The sequence below is a fragment of the Punica granatum genome, chromosome 5, assembly GCF_007655135.1.
Source record: "Punica granatum isolate Tunisia-2019 chromosome 5, ASM765513v2, whole genome shotgun sequence".
Classification (NCBI taxonomy): domain Eukaryota; kingdom Viridiplantae; phylum Streptophyta; class Magnoliopsida; order Myrtales; family Lythraceae; genus Punica; species Punica granatum.
In genome coordinates, this window is record NC_045131.1 from 3,871,022 (window position 1) to 3,894,470 (window position 23,449).

The following is a 23,449-nucleotide window of genomic DNA, read 5'->3' on the forward strand; positions in this document are numbered from 1 at the left end:
ATAGATTAAAATGAAGGCAAAAATTCTTCAAGGATTGAATTGTTGGCTCGCAAAAAGTTGAGAAATGATAGCAATAGTTTACTTTTTCAAACCATTATGATCATTATATACTCTCCCATTTCAAACCTAGCTAGGTAATGCCTGCATGATCTAGTTCTGTTCAATTCAATTCAGTTTTATATAACTCGAGCTTAGATTGTTCTAATTGAATTAAGATTATATCTACTCCCTAACCTTATAAAAAGAAGAGAAAAAGAGAGGAAAACAACGAATAACGAGGTGAAAACTATACAAATCCTTCGAATTTTAGATCTTTCATTGATCTGTATTATTTACATTTCAGGTAGGTAATTTATTGACATGGGATTGGATGTTGGTTAGTTAGCTTGTCCAAAATCACTCACCTATCGCATATATTTATAGTCTCATCGAATTCGAAGGTAGGATTAGCCACGCATTTTGCTTTGTCCAGTCAATGCTGTCACCTTTGAAAATAGATGTACGAGTACGAGTATATATACGCGGTGGTATGAGCATCAATACTTTTCCTTATTCCTTCTTTTGAAATGCAATAGACTGTTGCCGTTCTCAAGGATGTATTAATATGCAAGCGCGAATATTTGAAGAAATTCAAAAGTCAAGGGAAGGGTCAAATTTTGAACAGGACTCGAGAGAGCATTGGAGTGATGTGTTTACTTGACCATGCAATTATCTGGTTAAATTAATATATATATATATATATATATATATATGGATAATTACATGATTACGGCAAATTAATTAAAACAAACCAAAAAAATGATACATCATATGACCACCATTACCAAAAATCCATAGTAATTTCGGGCCGAGGATGGACCTAGGAATTTTAGTTCTAGGAGGGAGTAATTCAAAGGGATGAGAAATAAGAGTGGGGAGTAATTCAAAGGGATGAGAAATAAGAGTGGGATTACGAAGTGGGACAGAGTAAGAAAATTCGACGATATTTGATAGAACCTCTCCAGGCTCCCGATTGAACGGGGCAACCACCTTCCCCCTGAGTCCGTCATCCTGATATTAATGAATTTCAATTTCTTCGTCAATGGCTGTGCGTAAGTGCCCTATTAAATTGCCATGACCTAATCTTAAACTCAGGTCCCACTTGAGAATTAATACGAAGCAAATAGAGGCCCAACCTCACCGTGAACCGTGTCATGGCTCTAACCTAAGTCGGAATTGGCGGCTCCAATTCTTATCAATAAAGTATATTAAGAACGGAGGTCCAATTTATTATTCATTTATGCTTTAATAGTTCATCATCGTCGGGGACAGGTAGGCTTCCTAAAGATGGGTCTGTTTAATTGAAAAATTCAGATACGTCAGGGTACTGACTCGGGAGATTTCTGATTTCCTCCATGTGCTGCCTGCTGTAAAGTTTGTCACCATAACAATGACTTATGTGGATCGTGCATGGATCTTAATCTTCGTATCATTACCCATATCTTGATCACGATTTCACATTCTGGCAGATGTCACGATCCCATGAGGCAGAATGGAGAAAAGACAGAACAAACCCATCAGTCGGAATCGAGAAAAGACCAAGAAAACGACGAAGTATAACACAAACACACGTTTATTATGACATTAGGAAACTACATATGGTTGTTTATTTAGTGCAAAGTGCCCAACCACGAAGCAGTACATAGATGCACTCACCCGAGATAGACCGGAACACAGAACATGGATGACCGCAAATACAAGGAACAGACGCAGGAACACAGAACACGGATGACCGCAAACACAAGGAACAGACGCAGCAACACTCATAACATGGACACAACATGGAATTTCATAGTCCGCCAAATCTCCAGAGGTCTAGTCAAGTCCAGACCAGTCCATATCTTGATCACGATTTCACATTCTGGCCGATGTCATGATCCCATTAGGCAGAATGGAGAAAAGACAGAACAAACCCATCAGTCGGAATCGAGAAAAGACCGAGAAAACGACGGCGTATAACACAAACACACGTTTATTATAACATAAGGAAACCACATATGGTTGTTTATTTAGTGCAAAGTGCCCAACCACGAAGCAGTACATAGATGCACTCACCGGAGATTGACCGGAACACAGAACGCGGATAACCGCAAACACAAGGAACAGACGCAGAAACACTCATAACACGGACATAACATGGAATTTCATAGTCCACCAAATCTCCAGAGGTCTAGTCAAGTCCAGACCAGTCCAGTCCAGTCCAGACTAGTTTCCCCACCATTGATGGACGAACACGCCAATGCTCCTCAGCCCTTGGAACATGTCCATACAATCCCCTTTCATCATGCTAGTCCTATTCCGAGGATCCGAGCAGTGAAGGAACAGCTCGTCCACGAAACATATTGCTCCGCTCACGAACAAGTCCCTCAAGAACTTCAGTTCTGATTCCCCTGTATTCATCTTCAGGACCACAAAGTCTGCATACCGCACGGTTTCTTTGAACCATGCGAGGAAATCAAACCCTTCATCACCTGGTAATGGATCGAGATCGTGATCATCAGTGCTGGAATTATGTATGTCCCTGTCCCCGGCTAGGTCCGGGTGGTAAACAAAGGTCACACCAGGCTTCTTCACGTATGAAAGCAGCACAGAAGTGTTATGGTCGACAAAGTAAACGTTGAAGGCTTTGGTGTCCACTGGATAGGACGGGAAGAACCAATTCAAACTGCTCGAGTTCATGTGTTCCCCTGCCCCTATATCAATATAAACCATTCGTTTCCGTGAGGAAATGTCAATGAGATCCGGGAGGTAGGCGAACTTCCGTTTAGATTCCACTGGTTTTTCTTTTTCTTGGACCAGAGGCTCCATGAAGTCTATGATAGGCCTACTGTTGGCAATAGCTGGGCAGTCAGCAGGAAGCGTAAACTGCCCGAAGAAGCTGACACTTTCGAACTTCTTCTTGAAAACGACCAGAGTGAAATCATTCAAATACCCAACATGCACAACGCTGGACGCCTTCAGCAGGGAAGAAACGGGAGAAGCCGATCGAATAAGGCTGCTCGTGTCTGAACCGCTGAGGCCCACGAGCACAGCCCCAACACCACCCGGCTTGAGGACACGCTCGATCTCAAGCACAAGCAGGGCCGGCACAGACACCCTATCGAGGTCCCTTGATAGGACAAAGTCGAACGAATTGTCCTCGTATTCGAGCTCATACACTAAGCGCTTCTGCTTAAGCGAGAAGAAGGGGAGTCGATTAACCCCTGATGCATCAGAGAATCTCAATTCTCGAAGCGCGAGCACGCACGCACCGGAACCTCCCCCGGCGCAAAGAGTTCTCCCGGAATAGTCCAACAAGTTCTTCCCCGTTAACTCCCAAACCACGGCTTTCGTCAAGTTCACATATTCACCGCAGTAGGCCGATTCAATTGAGTCCCAAATAGGGACTAGAAAGCGATCACGAATCAAGGCCAAGCCGGGAAACTGGTCCCCTCGCAAATGAGGGAGACTGCCGTCGTAGTGGTAGGCGCCCATTGGGGCAAACATCAGGGAGTTGCCGCGGGAGTAGATATGCAGCAGGGGAATGATGGATATCGCGCAGGCGATGGCGAAAGTGCGCAGCAGCACCCGCCTCGCGATGGACCCGTAAAGGATCTGGTACCTGAAGGCCTTAAGGTCCATCCCAGGGCTCGAAAGCTTCGATCTTTATCGCGAAATTTCGCAGGGGAAACTTTGGGGGAATTGAATATTGATCAATTAAACAGAGAGATTGAAGCCGGCAAACGAGTTAGGGGGAAGGATTAGCGAGTGCAAAACCTGGAGGAGGTATGGTTTCCACCCACGAGGAGACCCATTGAAGATTGGAACCTTAACCACGCCCTTCTCGGAACCCTTCTAGTCGCCATCTCCCCGTCCCAGCTCCGACCACGCATGTATCAAACCGACATTGTCCCCGTCCCCCGCGGATCTACATTCTACGGAACCCGGCCAGAAAGAGCTGGAAGCCGAGCGGAGCAGCAGAATGAGAAACCCTAATGGAGAACTGTGGGGATGAGTGGACCAGTGAGGGGTGGAGAGCTGAATGGGGACTGAGTGAGCTGAACGGAGTGGAGAGTTGGTAGTTGACACTTGACACTAATATGCGGATCTGGAAGTGTTCGCCGTAATTGAAGAGAGAGGGAGAGTCTGTGATGATGACACGTCACCGATATGGGAAGCTCGTGTCACTGCATGCGCCCGGTTCAGCAAAAAGACGGATCAATTATAATATATAAAAGATTAATTATCCAAAGAAGCACTGCACTCATTTTACACTTTTTTTTTTTTAAATATGATGCAGTTTTTAGAAAATAGTTTAGACATAGACTTTTTCCTATATATAACACGATTTTATAAAATAATACAAACATGTACGATCTTTGTATTTTTTCCTAAATATAGCACGACCTTTTGAGAGTAACACAGAAATGCACAATCTTTATCTTTTTCCTAAATATAGCACAATCGTTAAAAAATAGCATAGAAAAGCACGACTTTCAGATTCAGCTACAATTCTAGTACGATATCAATTATTCGTCAAATATAATAGTAACAACTAACGGCGCCTTGTGATATAACATGATTGAAAGAGTGGGTCTCACATATTTTTATTTAATTAAAAAGTAATTCTAAAAATTATAAAAAATTTTAAAAATAATATTTTTTCTTAAAAGAGAAACGAGCGGATTGTAGATTGCGAATGGCGCAATTGGGGCCCTTTACCGCTGAAATGAAAAAGCCCCAATTTTGGGGCTCTTTCGATTCCGGCGTAGGATGCCCCTATTAAGGCTATCATCCACATAATTAAGTCTTGCTGTGTCCAACGGCCCTAATTGGGAGATAGTAGCCACCAGTGTAGCAACCACCATTATCCCCCTTTCCCATTTCCTCTTATTATGTTGAATCCCTTTTTCTTTTCTTTTAATTTTTCAATCTTTATAATTAAATAAAAACCTAGTGGGGTCTACTTATTCAATTATGTTGTGTCACGTAGCTCCACATTAAGCGTTATCGTTACAATCTGATGAAATAATTAACGTCGTGTTAAATGCGCAACTAAACCTAAAGGCCGTGCTTTTCTGTATTATTTTTCAAAGATCGTGTTATATTTAGAAAACAGTGCAAAAATCGTGTCTTTATGTGCTACTCTTCGAAGGTCATGTTTTCCAAAGGTCTTGCTATATTTTAAAAAAAAAGTACAAAGATCGCACTTTTCAAAGTGAATAATCCTATATAAAAAACTGTGCAACTATATTATGAAAGCTCCAGCTAATACTCAGCTCATTGTTGATAGTCGAAAACAACGATACAATAAAAGACCCGGTAGAATTTCAACTCATAGTTGATCGTCTTTTCGATTGCTTAGAGAATTTAATTTTAAATCAATGATTAATATATTTCTCCATTTTATGTTAATACTTCGTACATATATTGTTTGTAATTTCTTTAGGTGTGAATCATGATATCCGAAAGTTCAATTAGGTCTCGACTAATTCAATTGAGCCGGGTGGACCACTAAGGGGGTAAAGTTCTCACATTATGAATTTTGTGTATTTACAAGGACTTGAACCCAATACCTTGCTTAAGCCGAATAAGCACCAAACCGCTTGAACTAATCCATATTGGTATATTGTTTGTAATTTAAGTATATGGAATATTGAGAATATAATTTTTACATTTAATGTGTAAAGGATATCGATAATTCTTCTCAATTTTGTGTAGAATTTCTCGAGATATGTGATATTTTTTTAAGTTCAATTTTTTAAACGTCCTATAAATAAAAGATTTGGAAACTCATTTTAAACATCGTATTTCAATTCAGTATAGTTTTTCAGACATCCTAATTCTTACATGGTAGCTATACCACTTTTCGTATATATCAATTAATATACATACTACAATGATTATTATCTCTTAATATATATGTTATTCGAATTTTTATAAGAGTATGGTAACTATTTGCTTATCAATATGATTTTTGACTCTCTCTCACAATATATAATAGCTGTAAATGCACTAGAATATAGAACGTTTTTATTCCCCCCTTATCTATGCTAATCGGATTTCAATATATGTTTATATTCCTAATTCTCTCATAAAAAGTAATTTTTGTTAAGATTTCGTTCAATGCACGGGTAAAATATTAGTTTTTCATAAGCTTAAGCTTTCATGGACCGGGTCCATGGAATAACATGTCTACTGGAGCGATTGAGAAGCGGGCGGGTGGTTTGGGATAATCAAGCGCGTGGGGTCCAGCGGTGTGGTGCTTAAGATGATAACACAATCGGGGCCGTACGTGGATCATATGGTATGGAGATCGAATGGATGCCCGAGGAGATGAGATGTGGGGCCCACTGATTCGTGTTGAGCTAAGAAAAGCGGTCGCTTTGGGGGCCTCGGTTTGTTTGCATGGTGCGCCCACCGTCTGATTGGAAGGAAGGAACGGCGGGGGACCCACGTTTAGGCTTCTGAATCTGACTCGGAATGACGCGACCGACACAGGAAAAAGTCAAAGCGGACGACAGTAAAAAATGGCCATTCCGACAGCTAGTGGCTGAACCGTGGGGTATCAAAACCCGGTTGCCGGTTGGAGTTGGCTTGGGCACATGGCTATGGCTTTAGAATTATTATTGCGGAAGTTGGCTCAATGATTGTTCGATATTATATGATGAAACGTGGCTCATGCAATGCAATCCCCGAATTCAAGACCTTGTAAACTCGGTCCGACGTCTTCTTGCTATGGTGTGTCAAGTTCAAATTATCCCATACCAAGTCTTCCGCCGATTGGTTGGCCTGCAAGTCCCCGCACTTTTCTCGGGGTATTCATTTCTTCCATTCATCTTCGGAGAGTATTCATATCTTTTTCGTGGCGATATTTCAAATGCCTCCATATTCCGTTTTTGTGTATATTCTAGTTTAATATTTCTTATTGTATCGGGCTCCAGCCCCATATCATCGAAAAGAGCCCATTGGGCAGGGAACTGGGCTTCATGGAGCCCGGCCCATTTGATAAGCTGGCCCAAAAGAAAGTTGAGTTTAGTCAGTAATTGGGCCAGAGAGGGCTGGGCTAGTGGAAGCTGGAAATTTGCTAGGCTGAGAAAGAAGAAGATATTGGGGCCATCAGAGGTTTCATATAAATGAGAGGGGATTGTTCGCTATTGTAGACGGACGGAGCCACGGTGGAATCTTAGATCCTCAAAGCTTAAGTTCCATTGCGCTGAATATCATGGGGACTCTTCAGTAATAGGTATAAGGGACATACTATATTAGCTAGTTTCATTCGAACATGTCACACAACATGTCGGTGTTGGGCTTTCATGATCTGACTTATGTAAATAAATCTCTGTCAACCAGCAGGACTACGCATCGAGCCAAGGACATAGGCAAAGAAGATAATCGTGAACGTCATTTGGTGGTGGACCTGAAAACATAGAGACAGTATCCCCACTCTTCCACTACTACCTATGCCATCAATTCATCATCATTTCAAGGTCAAGTACCTTGGGTTCTAAGCTATCTCCTTGGCATTTTTAGAACTTGGCATTTTCTACCAGTACCGAAGCAATTATCATGAGCCTCTTCTTGAGCGCCCACTGGATATTTGTAGAAGATACATTCTCTTAAACAACTCCATACGAGATGACACAAATTCATTCCAAACCGCTCGAAAACGACCCCCTGGTTTCTTTTTTCCTTAAACAGCTCCCTATACTCAAGGCTACTCGATCTATAACTCTGTCGAAACCAGCTGTATTTCCTACCTTGCAAAGCACTCCATATTTATATATGTATAAATCTTTGATCCTTCTTCTGCTGCCACCAAGAAAGCAGTTATATTGAAATGATCACCCCACCTTATGGAAATGGACCCTTTCACCTAACTCCCCATTCCATAAGACTAATATAAAACCCCTTCAACCCCTCCTCAATTCAGTTCATTCCCACCTCAAAGCAAAAGTCATGCAGCAACTAAACCTCCTTTCACTCTACTTCCTCTTCCTCCTCACCATCCAACAATGGGCTGGCACGTCAGCCCAGGCCCAGGCCCCGGCCCCAGCCCCCTCCGGCCCGACAAACATCACCCAGATCCTAGAGAAGGCTGGCCAGTTCACGACCTTCATCCGGCTGCTCAAGAGCACCCAGGAGGCTGATCAGATCAACACCATGCTCAACAGCTCCTCCAACCAGGCCCTCACGATCTTCTCGCCCACCGACAACGCCTTCAGCGGCCTTGCGTCCGGCGCCCTCAACTCCCTCTCCGACCAGCAGAAGATCCAGCTGATCCAGTTCCACATCCTCCCGGCTTTCATCTCCACATCCCAGTTCCAGACGGTTAGCAACCCACTTCGAACCCAGGCAGGGAATGCCGATGACGGGAAATTCTCACTTAATGTGTCCACATCGGGAAACCAAGTGAACTTGACCACCGGGGTGGACACGACGACCGTTTCCAATACCATATATACCGATAAACGGTTGGCTGTTTATCAGGTGGACAAAGTCCTCCTCCCGCTTGCCTTGTTTGGGACACCGGCGAGCCCTGCCCCAGCCCCGTCCAAACCCGGGAAGGACGTTCCCACGTCTTCGGATTCCTCAGCAGGGTCTTCTGATACAGTTGACACCTCAGCCGCACATGATTCAAGTCTGCGTAGACTAGGAGTTGCTACACGAGTGACCGTTGGTGGTGCTATTCTGGCTGCAATATCATTAGCTCTTTAGGATTGAGATTGTCTTGACTGATGAAGGACCACGCTGTGGGATAGAATCAAATCAAATTTTGAAGTGTGTATTGAAATTCAAATAATTTCAATTGGAATAATTTGTTGGTGATTTAGCTTTGTCCATTGTATTTCTTTCTCTTGTGTAAATAATATTCCTTTATTTAAGTTTTCCATGAAGTAGCCCAAGTGATTAATGAATGTTTTTGCGATTACGGAGGAGGTCTATGATAGAGCTAGTATAAGCACATAAAAATCTAAATATAGAGACACATGCAATTCCATCAACAAGAATAAAAAATTTTAAACTTCTTTCTTTTTAGACGATGGCATGTGCCACTATCTTCTCTACTAGTTAATATCAACACGTGAGCGATAATATATTAACATGCAGGCAATGTGTTATGTTTGTTAATTAATGTGGGGCCTGCTGCAGTTGATGGAGTGGGAGATGCATTAGATGGAGTCATACTCATGGTCGCTCCTCCAAAATTAAAATCCCATTCTCTTGAAATGATAATAACATATATGCAAAAGATATATACATGATTAATACTAATTGATGTTATATGAGATCTCGATATATGGTGCCCAAATTTTTGATGCAAATAAAATGTGTTAATATATCACGGGAAGTCATGAAGGGAGTGTTGTTATATTATGTACCATGCATTTTACAACAAAAATGTCGCAGCTGATCTTCGACGACAAGAAGGAAAGGTAGAGGACCAGGTCTCCAATAAGTGCATATTAAGAGTTCACGATCAGTTGATTTTAGGTTTGTCATCTCTTGTTATTTAAGCCAATCTAACTGGAATCAAAATAGTACGTCCAAATTCGTGACTGGAATTGAGAAAGACATTACAACTAACTATAGACCGAGGCGAACATTAATCTTTATGTTCCCGAAAAGTTTAACCAGACAAAGGGAGAGCTTATAAGAATATATGAATACCAACTAGACCTTACAAATATGATATACATGATGCCGGGTTCATTTATATTGATGCCTCCATTGCACATTTGGCTTTCTCTTGAGCAAACAATAAAATAGCGTGTTTCTTTCCCGATAATTGATGGGAGGCAGGTAGGAAAATTAAAATTTTTTATTCCGGTTATAAAGGGGTTCAAAATCTACTATAACAAAAGATAGATAACTAATAAAGGAGTATGAGTAATCCTATTAAATATCGAACATGCGATATTTAAATTAACATGAGATAGCGTGCGTCACTGTATTACACTTTTTTTTCCATGGAAAAATAGATTTTAACGTGCGTATATTTATAGAAATTCGGCACATTAATAAGACTTTGACCTCAAAATTAGTTGAAGAACAATAAAATCATCTATAATCTCAATGCAGAGGGAAAATGGAATGAGTCTCCCCATATTATAAGTGAGTGAGCAGTTGAATCCTCAAAAAAAAAAAAGAAAAAAAAGGAGGGAGTGGGAAACAAACAATATGCGGATCGACAGACAATGATTAATGCTCGAACGGTCGTTACATCTTTTCTTCGCCAACGTTGACGCCAATGTCACGGAGACAGCCTGCCGGACTTCCTTTGACGGCTGGTCAACGACCGTCCTCGCCTAGTCTTCTTCTCCTCTGCTTCTCTGTGCTAGCTTCTTCTTTTTTCTTTTTTTTTACTCTTTTTTTTAAAAAAATCTAATCTAAGAGAAAGAAAATTAAATTAAATTAAAAAAGAAAAAAGAAAAAGAAAATTAAAGAGAGAGAGACTGTGGAGAACTTCGAAAGATAGGGAATCGATATAAGAGTAAGACAGCACATAAAACAACACGAGGGACATATTTACCCAAAAGAAATAACAACGAACGAGAACATGCATGACTCATACTTCCCCCTTCCATCACTTGCTTAGCCTTTTCGGACATGCAGCTTGCGGGCCCCCCATCCTCACTGACCATTCACGGGCAGCCCCTCGCCAGCTAAGTTAAAAACAGATAATTATCCCGCGCATCCGATCCTTTTGCCCATGCGGTAAATTACGCGTAGCCATTGTCGATCGCAGTAGAGAGTCACTTATTGAAACTAAGTAGCGAGTGCGGAGCACGTACGTGGTTTATTAGTTGTTGCCGTTGAACTGGCTCAACCCCATGGCCGAGCTCATGGAGGCCAGCTTAGCGAGGTCCTGGGGCGAGAACGGTGGCCCGCCGGCTTCTCCGCTCATGCCGAGGAAGTCCCTGGTCAGGCTGCTGTGGTCGGTGCTGTTCGAGCCCTGGTGCAGTTTCAGCTGAGCTTGGTCTAGGCCGCTCGAGGTCCTTGTTATCGAGCTAAGGTTGGAGTGGCTGCTACCGAAATTGTCCGGCAGCTTTGTCATGTTCGGAATGAGATGGGGCAGCTGTTGGTCGTAATCATTCATCCGATTTTGATGGATCAGCGAGTTGAATCCCGAGGTGCTTGCACTGGACGGGGGGCTCATCATTACCCCGAACGTATTGCCGAAGATCGATGATGGGTTGCTCCTCGTGGAGCCCAACTGTGCTGCTTTTTGCAGGAGAGCCGTAGCCGACATGTCTGGTTTCAACTGCGTGTTAGGACAATCATAAGTAGCAGTAGGGGTTTCGACTATGCTGCCCTTGCTTCCAACTTCTTCCTTTAGAGGGGATAAGCTTAGGTTTGCACTTAGTCCACCGCTGACACTTGGAAAGTGGTTGTAGCCTCCGAAGCTAGGCAATGAAGACGAGCCGAAGATATTATTAGCCGATCCCATTTGAAGCATATCCGGTAGTCCTGTCGAGCTGGACGACGACCCGAAAAGATTAGAACTAGGCAAAATTTCTCCGGGATTACTGAGTTGCGGATTCCCCTGATTCAACCACAGTGATAATCTTGATTTCTGCTGTTGAACTGCGCCAAGAGAATTTCCCACAAGAGGCATACCACCGGAGTCGGGCCTCAAGATGGAACCTAATTGGTTAAGTCCAGCAATATCTTGTGCCCCTCGATTTCCAAATCCGTGGGGTAAACCAGACTGTGCATTCACAATGGAGGTGGCATCGTTTCTAAAATGAAGATTTGCAGGTGTCACTGTAGTAAATCTTGCGCTCTCCTCCGCTAATGCATCGCAGAAAGCTCTATGGGTGATGAAACTATCCCTCCTGTTACATACATATAGATATATCAAAAAAAAAAGAAAAAAAAAGAGCTCCATTTACTTCACAAGAGAAATCAGTATAAAAGCTATTGCAAGAATTTTCAAAATCATTTAATTGGCACCCAAAAGCCACCCGTGAACCAATGTGCTGAAGCAGCTTATCCCTCCAAAAAAGAAGTCAAGAGAATCAATTCATACATACCAAAACAAGAATGAGGAGAATCTTTGTTGTAGATTTGAATTATGAGCTTGAAAAACTAATGGGCAGGAAGAAATAAATAGATAGAAGATTTAATCGATAACATACCGGGAAAAGAGGGTGCCGCAGTCACACTTGTACTCTCTAGTTCCACAAGTCTTTGAATGAGCTTTCCAGTCCGACTGAACCGCGTACTTCTTCGAGCACTTCTCGCACTTCCATTTCTTCTCTCCGTGCTTCCGGCTATAGTGCTTCTTGACTCCGGTAAGGTCTCCAAGAGCCCTTGATGGGTCGTGGTGCACGCATGTCTTCTCGGGGCATATGTAGACCTTCTTCCTTATGATGTCTTTGTTGGTCCTTTGTTTCAGCTTCCATGGGAGGTTGTGACCTCTCCGGTGAAGCTGCAAGTTTTGCTCCCTCTGAAACCCTTTGTTACATATCTCGCAGATGAATCTGTTGGTGGCCATGAGTGTCTTCGGCGATAAGGCGATAACCTCGGCATCTGGATCTACTTCAACATATTCAGTAATAGCCAAGTTATTCGAATTTCCCAAAAATGAAAAAGAGTAAATGAAGAAATAGTTGATTTTAATTGGATTTTCGATATAAACTTAGATTTGCACAAATCAACCATGGGAAACACGCGAGGTGAAATGAATATGAGGTTAAAAAGGGATTTTGAGCATTTCATATCTCCAAAAGGGCATCACAACTGAAAGTAAATTGACAAAAGAGGAGCTACAAAAAGAGGTTAACCAAAAAGTCGTCGACGATAAATAGAGGTAGAAGAAGAAGGAGGAGGCGCATGGCTTGCCTGGTGTCCCAGCTAGATTCCTCCTCTTCTTGGCTCCCGAAGTGGAAGAAGCGGTAGGTTTAGGGTTAGGGTTTGTGTTGGGCTCTTCAGCAGAGAAGCCGGCGATGGAGGCGGGCAGGGAGAAAGGATCACCGGACATATTCATCCTTGTCAGAGAGTCTCTTATCTGAGAGTCCAGAATAGGGTTATTGTGAATTGGTTTGCACCAAAACAACAAGCTCTCGAATGAAAAAACAAAAGAATAAATACAACAGAACCGTACAAAAGGGAATGAAGCAAGGGGAAGAGAGAGTTTGTATATATCTATCTATCTATCTCTGCAAGAACAAAGAAAGCTAAGCTCTAGCCCCAGCAGAGAGACAGAGGGCTTAATATATATTCAAACAGACAATTTGATTCTCATCAGCTATGCCTACGGCCAAAAGACAAGAAACCACCCAACTCCCATGAAAACTCGCATACCCCCCAAGCTCGAAAAATACTTTATGTTACCTCCTCGGATGTTTCTTACAGACACAAACACAGAGAGAGAGAGAGAGAGAGAGAGAGAGAGAGAAGAGAGAGAGAAGAGAGAGAGATGGATGGATCTATCTTTCTGCTGGGGTTTGGTTTACCTTCGTTTTGATTTTCAAAAAGGAGCTCTCTCTTATGATATGATGAGAATAATGATTCTCTCTCTCTCTCTCTCTCTCTCTCTTCTCCCCCCTCTCTCCCTCTCTGTGTCTCTCGAGTGTCGTCTACTTCTGCACGTCCTTCCTTTTATCTTGATATACTTGAACTCTTATGGCCATGTAGGGCAGAGGCCCCACTGCCCTCATTCTTTTATCTCTATCACTCGCTTTTTCGTGCATTTTATATACAATAAATTAAGGCGGGTTTAAATTCCCTGTTGTTCACAGGTCGGCGAAAATTCTCTGTTTTTTTTTTCTCTCTCTCTCTCTCCTTTCGTATTTAACTAATAATACGTCGAGCGCATCGATCACATCTCTATCGATCGACTCAAAACAAATCAAACTGGCTGTAAAAAGACCTAAACTCACAACGGGACTAGATTTCTCATGAATATAACGAAGAATAATTCTTTTTACAGTTTTTGTAGGGTAGCATATTGTGTTATTGTGTGTCTAACTTCTATCTAGTTATAGCAAACTAGTATATATTTCGTTTGAGAGGCTCAAACACTATTATCAATTGTATGTGTAGGGCTATATGACAATATGTGGCTTTCAAGAAGCTTTTTGCTGGGCTAGTAATATTATACAAGTTGCTATGAGGCTAAGATATTGAGAATTTTGACGAGTACCACAATACACAAACACAAATGTTCTGTAAAGAGTGAAAAAATGCAAGAAAAGGCTATACATGTAACTACAAAGATGTTTTGGTAATATTATAACGAAAGTTGAGTGAAAAGGAAAGTGAATCAGATGGGGGCGGTGAACTTCTTCTTTTTTTTTTTTTTTTTGGGGATCTGGATGTCGAAAAAGGTTGGTATCTTTGCTTTTAAAAGAACCCTGTTCAGGGTATGAGAATGATTGAACCATTATGAGGTAGCCACCAGAGAGAATAAGATGAGAACTAATTTCCCAAAAAAAAAAAAAAAGACAGACAGACAGAGAATGGAATATTATTATGTGATAGTAGATCACGAATTAATTACTTTTACATTACAGCTTAATCGCCGCTCGTGGTGTGAGTCTTCCTAAAAATTAGAGGAAGAATTAATTTGATGAGGATTAATTTCCAAAAAGAGAGAGAGAGAGAATGGAATATTATTATGCGATTGCAATTAATTACTTTTAAAGTTACAGTTTAATCGGACCGGCAGCTCGTGGCGTAAGAGTCACATGGTAATTGATCTCTCGGCTAATTAATAGAATCTGAACGTACGACATAATCAGCAAAGGAGGGAGCTTGAGTGGGAAAATGACAGAACCTAGGGAAGCTGCGGCATTTTCAATTTTTTCAAGGGGATGTCAAACACCTACGCATACCTAAAGCTCCCACCCTCCCTCCCAATTAAATGGGACGTTCCACTTTGGACGCATTCACGGACAAGGAAATTAACCTGGATGCTCTCATCGAGTCGTGTTGTGTCGACCTTTGTGTTCGTGTTCGTGTTTGTTTATGTACATACGCACTCGCATATAAATACATAATTAATGAATTATATATATTATTATAATAAAAAAAAAGTGTATGAGCACGTAATCTCTCTCTCTCTCTCTTTCTCTGTCGACTTTCATGAGTAATTGTTGGTACGATAGTTCCATCGAGCGGGTGTAGGAAGCTTCAAAAATTTCTGATGGGGGGAATCTTCTCTGCAATTTCCATTAAATTTGTACCCTTTAAGGGACAGAGTTCGTCACAAGACACTTCCTTCTTAGATCGTTTGTTTTTGCTGAATAATGCTTAGATCGTTTGTTGTATGTGAGAGAGAGTGAGAGAGAGTGAGAGAGAGAGAGAGAGAGGGAAAGTCATGAAGGCGTCCTTATTAAGAGAGTTTGCCCCGTCCGTGATTCCCTGTGTCTTTCTCTTCTGTGTGAAATTTTGTGTGCGTTTGTGCTAGCAGAGCGCGGGCCCCACGCGGCCGGGCTGGACCACCACCCCACCACTGGGACTGCACCCTGGGCCCCGCTATAGCTCATGATAAGGAAGTGCCCTGCCTCCGTCCTTTGGCTGCTTCCTCCCCCATATATTTCAACCCACCCTTTCATCCTAATCCATGCATATGGTGAAACTCATCATCGAATGGCTAATTAAACCTTTCAGTAAAAGAAAAAGGAAAATCCTCCCAGGCATCGTACGAGAATTCACGTATATGTACATGATGAGCCGAGCAATTACTTAGATGATTTTAGGGTTATATCTTATCCTTTTGTAAACATGTTATGATTTTCACTTTGTAAGATCACCTCTATTAATAAAATTTGAATGAGTTATCTTAAAAAAAAACAAGAAGATTATTCTCGTGTTCTTTGACTATATGTCAACTTGTTGTTTAGTTCGTCAATACTGTGATGAGAGCGTGTTAATTATCATAATTTACATGACAAGCGTACTTGCTTTCCTTATAAGAGATGGTGTTCGGCTTGCTTTTCATATATGCATGTGTGTTGCGTCCCGCGTGTGCACGTGTGTCACGACATCCCGTAACTACAAACACCTTAAACTAGAACTTATTAAAAAAAAAGGGTAAATTACACCGGTGGTTCAAAAAGTTTTAATAATGTATCATGTTAGTCCAAAAAGTTTTTTTTACTACTTGATGGTACAAAATATTTTAAAATTGTAACATGATAGTACAAACCTTCATCTCGCCATTGACACCGTCAAACCGACGCTAATGGTGCAAAACCGGTTTTTGTGGGACGTTACATGATGGTGCAAAATGTTTTGAAATTGTAACTTAATAGTACAAAATGTTTTACGTAAGTTATATGATGATGTAAAATTTACAGTCTTATAAAGGACGACTTGACGGCGTCAATGGCGAGATGACGGTTTATACTATCATGTTACAACTTTGAAACATTTTCTACTATCAAGTAGCAAAAAAAAAACTTTTTGAACTAACCCGATACATTATTAAAACTTTTTGGACCACCAGTATAAATAACCAAAAAAAAAACTTATCATATGTACGTAATTGAATATTATTATTAAAAAAAGAGCATTTTATGTGCATGTATATATGAGTTCTAACATGCCAAAGTTTTTATTGATTTGGAATCAAATTAATAATAAGCAATCCTACGTCCCTAAGTTTTTGCGGGGTAAATAAGGGTTTGTAGAGTGAGGAAATTTATAACATGACAATTAGTTATAGTGACAAGTGTGGTATACATTCGGTTGAAAGGTGTAGTAATTTTATTCAAATCCGTAATACTTGGTCTAATTTGTCATTTTTCTTCAAAGTATTACGCATTTGATTAGAAATACTACACTTTTTATTATAATGCACCGTCTTTGTCACCGTAACTAATTTTCATGTTGTAAAATTCCGTGGGGTGAGCTTAATAAACTTGAGGATATGGATCTTTGTTAGCACTTCTGGAATGAGAAAGTTGAGGATAATGTTTTTATATAAATATAAGAAATTAAAGCCGTTCAAAAACATCACGGTGTCTTGATTGGTTGTTTGACCTTTCATTGGTGGTCCCTTCCGCACAAAATCTGTCCCCCTCCGGCTACAGCTACAGATCGGCCTTGGCTCTCTCGGTGCCGTCTCACCGTTTTCTTTGTCCCGCTTTTTGGTCATATCTCTTCTTCCTTTTCCACATCAAACCAGCTCAAATTAAGAGGCTAGCAACCAAGTTGAGATCACATCGAGAAAACTAAAACCAAACAGAAATTAGTTGAGTCTGTCTTATTATTTTTCGGAGTACACGAGTCCGGGATTATAATTAACTAACTAAGAAGTCGACGTATTTTAGAGCAGCTATGGAAGTTACTCATCTTGAATAATGTATGTATCGATATACGAGAATATTTTTCATTACATATTATTTTCACTTTACCGAGTAATTATAGTCCTAATTGAAGGCTGTTTCATCGCAATATTTTGATAATGTCTGGATCAATATTTCACTTCACTGTGAATTTCCCGCCCGTCAAATGTTCAAATAATTAAGCCTGTATATAGATAATATGTAAATTAATTATTCTCATTTTCATAATGAGGCGATTTTCACTGTGGAACCACGAACACCCACAAACGTAAGTCGTGGGAACTAAGTGCATTTGAATGGTCTTACCAAAGAGCTAAAAGGGGAACTCTCGAACAAAGATATTTTCTGTTGCATTGGCTTAAGTTTTTCGGACAACTGAAGGAATATATACCCGACGTCCAATAAGTCGCTATGTACATTAAGGTGGGGGCCGGGGTTGGTGAAGTGGGAGATCCATTAAATGGGACTGATCAGGACCCCCTGCTGTAAATGAATTCCACATTCGCCCATTAGGACAATAGAATTGCAAAATGGGGCAAAAGGGGATAGTTCGTTATATATAGTCATATGTGAGAGATAGGATGGGACCTCTTATCTACTATTGTGTCTATTAGATTTGATTGATACCCATCAATAATGGTGAGAATTTTCTTTTTCTTCCCCCCCCCCCCCCCCCCCCCCCCCCCCCCCCCCCCTAAATTAAGTGGCTCAGATGCGATTTCTGTGAGACGTATTTAAAGCATCACTAAGAAATATATAGAGTTAGAGAATAAAATTATGCACAGATGTAGGAGAGTAGTGATTTCAGATGACGAATTTGATAAATTCGTGATAACTCAGTGTATTGACTATTGTAATTTGTTTCTAATTGTTTGTTTTTATTGATCGATTTGTTGGCTGCAAAGGTTCTTGACTTGGGTAACACTACCATGAGCCACTCTTAGTGAATTTCAATAACTCTTGCTATACATTGTCCCGTGCCATATTTCAAATTCAAAATAAAAAGGATAAATTAGCAAAGGTTGATTTCACGGTGGGTGGGTCCATCACGGTTGAAGATCATATGGGCTTCAACTTAACGAGGCTTAATTTCAAGCCCACAAAGTAAATAACTATTCTTTTTCCCGCAATGTAAATAAATATTTCATAGTCCCCCCCCCCCAACAAGTACTAGTGTAGACCAAATCCATCACTAGAACTAAAAAGGAGAAAAGTCACTACATTGCCACGCGCACTTCCTTACACCCGTGAGTCACGTGACCATATATACACCTATTGATAATATGAGTACATTATATAACACATCCCGCCGGCTTAGTTCCACATTTATTGTGAGATGTACTTGAAGAGGTGGATATGTACGAGATTTTGAAAGGATTATCTTTACATATTTTAACATAACACTTGCTAAAGAATTGCCGTGTTTTTTTTTTTCTTGTTGCAATCATGTCTGCTGCACTGTATTAATTATTCGCGAGGTTGATTGACAATTATTGGTGTTTATTTCCAAAAAAGCAATTATGTGTGGAAGGACCGTGAAAGAATTTCCTATCACTCTTGTCAAAGAAAATTAAAAGCAAACACATAGAAAGGCATGGTCATGGATAAACAATCAAATATAATTTCTTCTATATATCCCGAGATTTTTCCACAAAATCCCTCTAATACACGACAATAATCTTTTCTTTGTTTTGGTAGTTAAGCAGACTTAGTGACAATAAAACTCTTTTTCTAGCCACAATTGCATTTGATACTACCAATTTTGATGAAATATCGATATTTATACTACTTTTCGGCAGTTCACCAAGATTTTTTTTTTTCAAAAGTCTATGGATTTGGTTTTTAAAAAAAATTGAAATACTAAATAGAAGGGCAGGAGTAGTCCTTTAAATGAAAATAAAAATGAAATCTAAAATATTTTGAATACCATGCAAGAGTATAATGATGCGTTTGGTTTCAAAATAAGATTTTAAAATTATATTTTAATTTTGAAAAAGAATGGTATAAATGGGGCTCACCCTTTGACTTTGTATGAGTTATTTTGTTTTGTTGTGGAAAAAAAAAGTGGTATAAATGAGGCTCACTCTTTAACTTTGTATGAGTTATTTTGTTTTGTTGTTGGTAGAATTATGTTAAAATTGTGATTTTAAAATCACATTTGCAAGCCAAACAAACCATAAGTTATTACCTTACATCTCATTTTTCAATAATTTCAGTCGCGAGAACACTTTAGCAAGATCCTACCTACGTAAATCAACATTACACTTCGATCCTTCTAAGAAAACGCCAAGAGAAGCATAAAAGCCTAACCCTAACCTCTCCCATTATTTTACAATAATATAAAATAGCAAGGTATAATAAGAAGATTTAGAATTCCACTCGATGCTTATTTTCTTCTCCAACGTTGACGCCCGTGGAAGAGACAGCCCGCCGGGTTTCTTTGACGGGCGGTCAACGACGTCGTCACGTAGTTTTCTGTGCTCGTTTTAATTTTCAAACGTATATATATTTTCTTATAGACATAGAGGGTGAGAAGAAAGAAATTAAAATAAAAGGGGAGAAGAAAAAAAATTATTAAATTAAAGAAATAGAAAAACAAAGGGTGATTCAATAAGACACCATATAAAACAACGAGAACATGCATGACTCGTCGTTCGTTCATTGTTTAGTCTTTTCGGACATGCAGTGGGCCCCGCGCCTGCCCCCCCTCATCACTGACCATTCACGGGCTGCTTAATCATCTGAGCTGATCCTTTCTTTCTCTTCGATCTCTTGCCCATTCTTCCCCACAATCCAATCCAAGCCAGTGATGAAAAGGTTCGATCCACCGATCGTGCAATAAACGTGCGTAGTAAATCAAATAATCGATTGATACGATGTAGCCAGGATTAATAACTAATGGTAATGTAGCGTTCGACATCAATCGGCTAATTAGCTGTTGCTACCGAATTGGCCCAATCCCATGGCCGAGCTCATTGAGGCCAGCCTCGCGAGCTCGTCAGGGGAGAAAGAGCGGCTGACCTCCCCCACGCCTAGAAAGTCTCTAGTCAAACCGTTTTGCTCAGCACTGTTTGAGCCGGGATGGAGCTTCATCCGGGCTTGATCAATGACGCACGAGGTCGTCCTTGTGACTGAGCTCAGGCTGGAATCGCTTGCGAAATCCTTGGGTTGCTTTACATCTGCAATCAGATGCGGTGGCTGTTGATTTTCGTCGTTATTCGTTCGGCTTTGGTTCATGAGCGCGTTGAACCCTGAGGTGCTTGAGTTAGGAGACGAGCTCATTACCCTGAATGTGTTGCCAAATATAGGTGAATGGTTGCTTCTCGAGGAGCCTATTTGAGCCGCTTTCTGTAGGAGCGCAGTAGCTGACATGGCCGGTCTTGGCTGCAAGTTCTGGCAGCCGTACGCCGACGATGAGGTCTCAACTAAGTTACTCTTTTTACTGACTTCTTCCTTCAGCGGAGATAAGCTTAAGTTTGCACTTAGTGCACCACTAGAACTAGGGAACTGAGTAAATCCTCCAAAATTAGGCATCGAAGACGAGCCAAAGAGATTGTTAGCCGTCCCCATTTGTAGCATCTCCGGCAGGCCTGTTGAACTCGATGAACCGAAAAGACTTGAATTGGGCAATACATTTCCAGGATTAGTGAGCTGGGAATTCGCTTGGTTGAGCCACAATGATAATCTCGAGTTATTCTCAACGTGAATTGCAGCAAGAGAGTTTCCTCCAGCGGCCATACCACTGGCATCCGGGCGAATCATGGATCTGGCCAATTGAGTAATTCCAGCAATATCTTGAACTCCTCGATTAATCCCGAACCCATGCGGTAAACCTGATTGCCCGTTGATAATCGAGGTATCATTATTTCTAAGGTTTAGGTTTGCAGTTGCCACAGAGGTAAATCTTGCACTCTCCTCCGCTAAGGCATCGCAAAAAGCTCTATGGGTTATGAAACTGTCTTTCCTGTTGCACCCAAAAAAAAACCATCATTTATTTTGCCAAAAGAATCTAGAAAAATTATTGAAGCCTTGCCGTACATAATCATTCATGACTTGAAACCCAAAAGCCACCCGTGAACATTCTGGTACGGAAGCATTAATTCTTTCAACTTTCAAGCAACGCCACGGGCGTAAATTCATAATCCAACGCCAAAACAAGAAGTGGTTTAAGGATCTTGTCCAATGTATGTGTTTTCGGAAATAATGTAATCAGTTATCATAACTCTACCTGGAAAATAGAGTACCGCAATCGCACTTGTACTCTCTCGTCCCGCAGGTCTTCGAGTGAGCTTTCCAATCCGATTGAACTGCGTACTTCTTCGAGCACTTCTCGCACTTCCATTTCTTCTCGCCATGCTTTCGGCTGAAATGCTTCTTTATCCCGGTGAGGTCTCCGAGCGCTCTCGATGGGTCATGGTGCACGCAAGTCTTCTCAGGGCATATGTATACCTTCTTCTTTATTATAGCATCCTTGGCCCTTTGCTTGAGCTTCCACGGGAGGTTGTGGCCTCTCCGATGGAGCTGCAGGTTCTGGTCTCTCTGGAACCCTTTATTGCATATCTCGCAGACGAACCTGTTGGTTGCCATGAGGGTCTTCGGCGATAAGGCAATGACCTCAGCATTTGGATCTACTTCAAACTCATACATCAATCGATCAGTCCAATTGATTTGAAAATTAACTACCATTTAATTAAATCATCGGGAAACGTAGATTTAGAAAAGCGAAGTAATTAATGAAAATACTTTATTCCCGAGATCTGGGTCGACAAGTGAAAAGTGACAAGCTACTTGCATCGAAGTTAACTCAAATTGGACAGGGTAGATCGATAAGAGAGGACTGGTATGAAGAAGTCGGTTAAAACGACGAAGAAGAATAAGAATAAGAAAGAGGAGGAGCGCGGCTTGCCTGGTGTTCCGGGGAGGTTTCTCCTCTTCCTGGCTGCTGAATTGGAAGTGGGCCTAGGGTTAGGGTTTGGAGATTGGTCGATAGTGGAGAAGCCGGCAGCTATGGTGGCAGGGAGCGAGAAAGGATCGCCGGACATATTCATCATCCTCAGCGGGCCAGGGGGTGGGGGCAATTAAACTTATCCGAATCCAAAAGAGGAAGCTGCTGGCTGCTGCTGCCTGCAAAGATTAGGTGGCGGCGGAACAATACAAAAGCGGCTCAGTTAGCTTCCAGAGGAATAATAAGAGGAAACAAAACGAACAAAGACGCACGATATATCTATAGAACCGTACAAAAGGTATCGAACAAGGAAGCGAGATCGATATCGGGTCTGTATCTACGAAAACAAGGAAGAAGATAAACAAATGATTTGGTTTTGTATTGATCGATCGAGAGATGGGGAATTATTTTGACTCTCAGCTCAAAGACAACAAACATCCAACTGAGCAATACATATTTTTGGAGCTAATAAGCAGAACCAGACCAAACCCTCTCCCCCAGAAACACTCTAAACAAACACAGCCTCGGACTTTTCTTGCAGTCTCTCTCTCTCTCTCACAGAGCTGCTTGCTGGAGTTTACCTCAATTTGTTCTGATCTCTCAAAATGAAAACCACCAAACGAATGAAGCTCTGTGCGTGCGTCTGTGTGTTTGTGTGTGTGTGTGTGTCTCTCTCTCTCTCTTATTGTACTGTGAGACAAAGAAGATTCTCTCTCTCTCTCTCTGTTTGCTCGTCTCTCTCTCTCTGTTTTAATTTTTTTTTAATTATCTCTGATATATATAAGCATGAAATATAATAGTCATGGGTTCGATTCTCATCAGTAGGACTACTCGTGCCCCTTTATTTAGATTTCCTTTCAATCTCCTTATATTAAGCTATGAGCCTCCTATTGTAATCGAAAAAAAAAATACAGTGGCCATGGCCATTGAAATGGGGCCACCCTCAACATTGTTTTATCTCTATCATAACACGCTTTTGCTCATTTGTTACTACAAAGCATAGTGACCCCCTCCAGGCAACTATACATATTGTGTCCCTTGCTTCTGCTTCTTTCAAAACTCAAAATGAAATTTGAATTCAAACCGAGACACGCTCCTTGATTTTTTTAGTGTCGAGTACGTATCTAAGTACACCGTACGTGCATCTGGCAATGATTTTTCTTTTTGATTTGTCATTACAATATCT

At 41.1% G+C, this 23,449-nt stretch overlaps 4 protein-coding genes across 17 annotated transcripts; 1 reads left to right on the forward strand and 3 right to left on the reverse strand.

The window, feature by feature from the left end:
- Nucleotides 1-1,594: 1,594 nt before the first annotated feature.
- Nucleotides 1,595-4,121, reverse strand: LOC116208225. 2 transcript variants are annotated; one of them, XR_004157019.1, is made up of 2 exons: nt 2,095-4,121; nt 1,595-1,900 (listed from the first exon to the last, which is right to left on the reverse strand). XR_004157019.1 is itself a non-coding variant. In XM_031541560.1 (2 exons), exon 2 carries the CDS (start codon nt 3,658-3,660, stop codon nt 2,245-2,247), a length of 1,416 nt encoding a protein of 471 aa, XP_031397420.1. In that variant the 5' UTR covers nt 3,661-3,709; nt 3,796-4,121; the 3' UTR covers nt 1,996-2,244. The 2 variants fall into 2 exon arrangements, 1 of the variants encoding a protein (XP_031397420.1); XM_031541560.1 differs by lacking the exon at nt 1,595-1,900 and having other exon boundaries at nt 1,996-3,709; nt 3,796-4,121.
- A 3,817-nt stretch (nt 4,122-7,938) lies between these two features.
- Nucleotides 7,939-8,911, forward strand: LOC116206892 (fasciclin-like arabinogalactan protein 11). Its single transcript, XM_031539726.1, has one exon. The coding sequence runs from the start codon at nt 7,978-7,980 to the stop codon at nt 8,734-8,736; it is 759 nt and encodes a 252-aa protein (XP_031395586.1). The 5' UTR covers nt 7,939-7,977; the 3' UTR covers nt 8,737-8,911.
- A 1,149-nt stretch (nt 8,912-10,060) lies between these two features.
- LOC116207936 (zinc finger protein BALDIBIS-like) lies at nt 10,061-13,633 on the reverse strand. 9 transcript variants are annotated; one of them, XM_031541071.1, is made up of 5 exons: nt 13,360-13,583; nt 12,868-13,033; nt 12,162-12,564; nt 10,815-11,858; nt 10,061-10,409 (listed from the first exon to the last, which is right to left on the reverse strand). In XM_031541071.1, exons 2-4 carry the CDS (start codon nt 13,010-13,012, stop codon nt 10,823-10,825), a joined length of 1,584 nt encoding a protein of 527 aa, XP_031396931.1. In that variant the 5' UTR covers nt 13,013-13,033; nt 13,360-13,583; the 3' UTR covers nt 10,061-10,409; nt 10,815-10,822. The 9 variants fall into 9 exon arrangements, with proteins under 9 accessions (XP_031396931.1, XP_031396930.1, XP_031396933.1 ...); XM_031541070.1 differs by having other exon boundaries at nt 10,088-10,685; XM_031541073.1 differs by having other exon boundaries at nt 10,088-11,858; nt 12,162-12,561; nt 13,482-13,633.
- A 6,236-nt stretch (nt 13,634-19,869) lies between these two features.
- On the reverse strand, nt 19,870-23,002 carry LOC116208468 (zinc finger protein JACKDAW-like). Of its 5 annotated transcripts, none has more exons than XM_031541937.1 (4): nt 22,845-23,002; nt 22,225-22,442; nt 21,547-21,949; nt 19,870-21,282 (listed from the first exon to the last, which is right to left on the reverse strand). In XM_031541937.1, exons 2-4 carry the CDS (start codon nt 22,367-22,369, stop codon nt 20,250-20,252), a joined length of 1,581 nt encoding a protein of 526 aa, XP_031397797.1. In that variant the 5' UTR covers nt 22,370-22,442; nt 22,845-23,002; the 3' UTR covers nt 19,870-20,249. The 5 variants fall into 5 exon arrangements, with proteins under 5 accessions (XP_031397797.1, XP_031397796.1, XP_031397798.1 ...); XM_031541936.1 differs by lacking the exon at nt 22,845-23,002 and adding an exon at nt 22,557-22,831; XM_031541938.1 differs by lacking the exon at nt 22,845-23,002 and adding an exon at nt 22,717-22,830.
- Nucleotides 23,003-23,449: the final 447 nt, after the last annotated feature.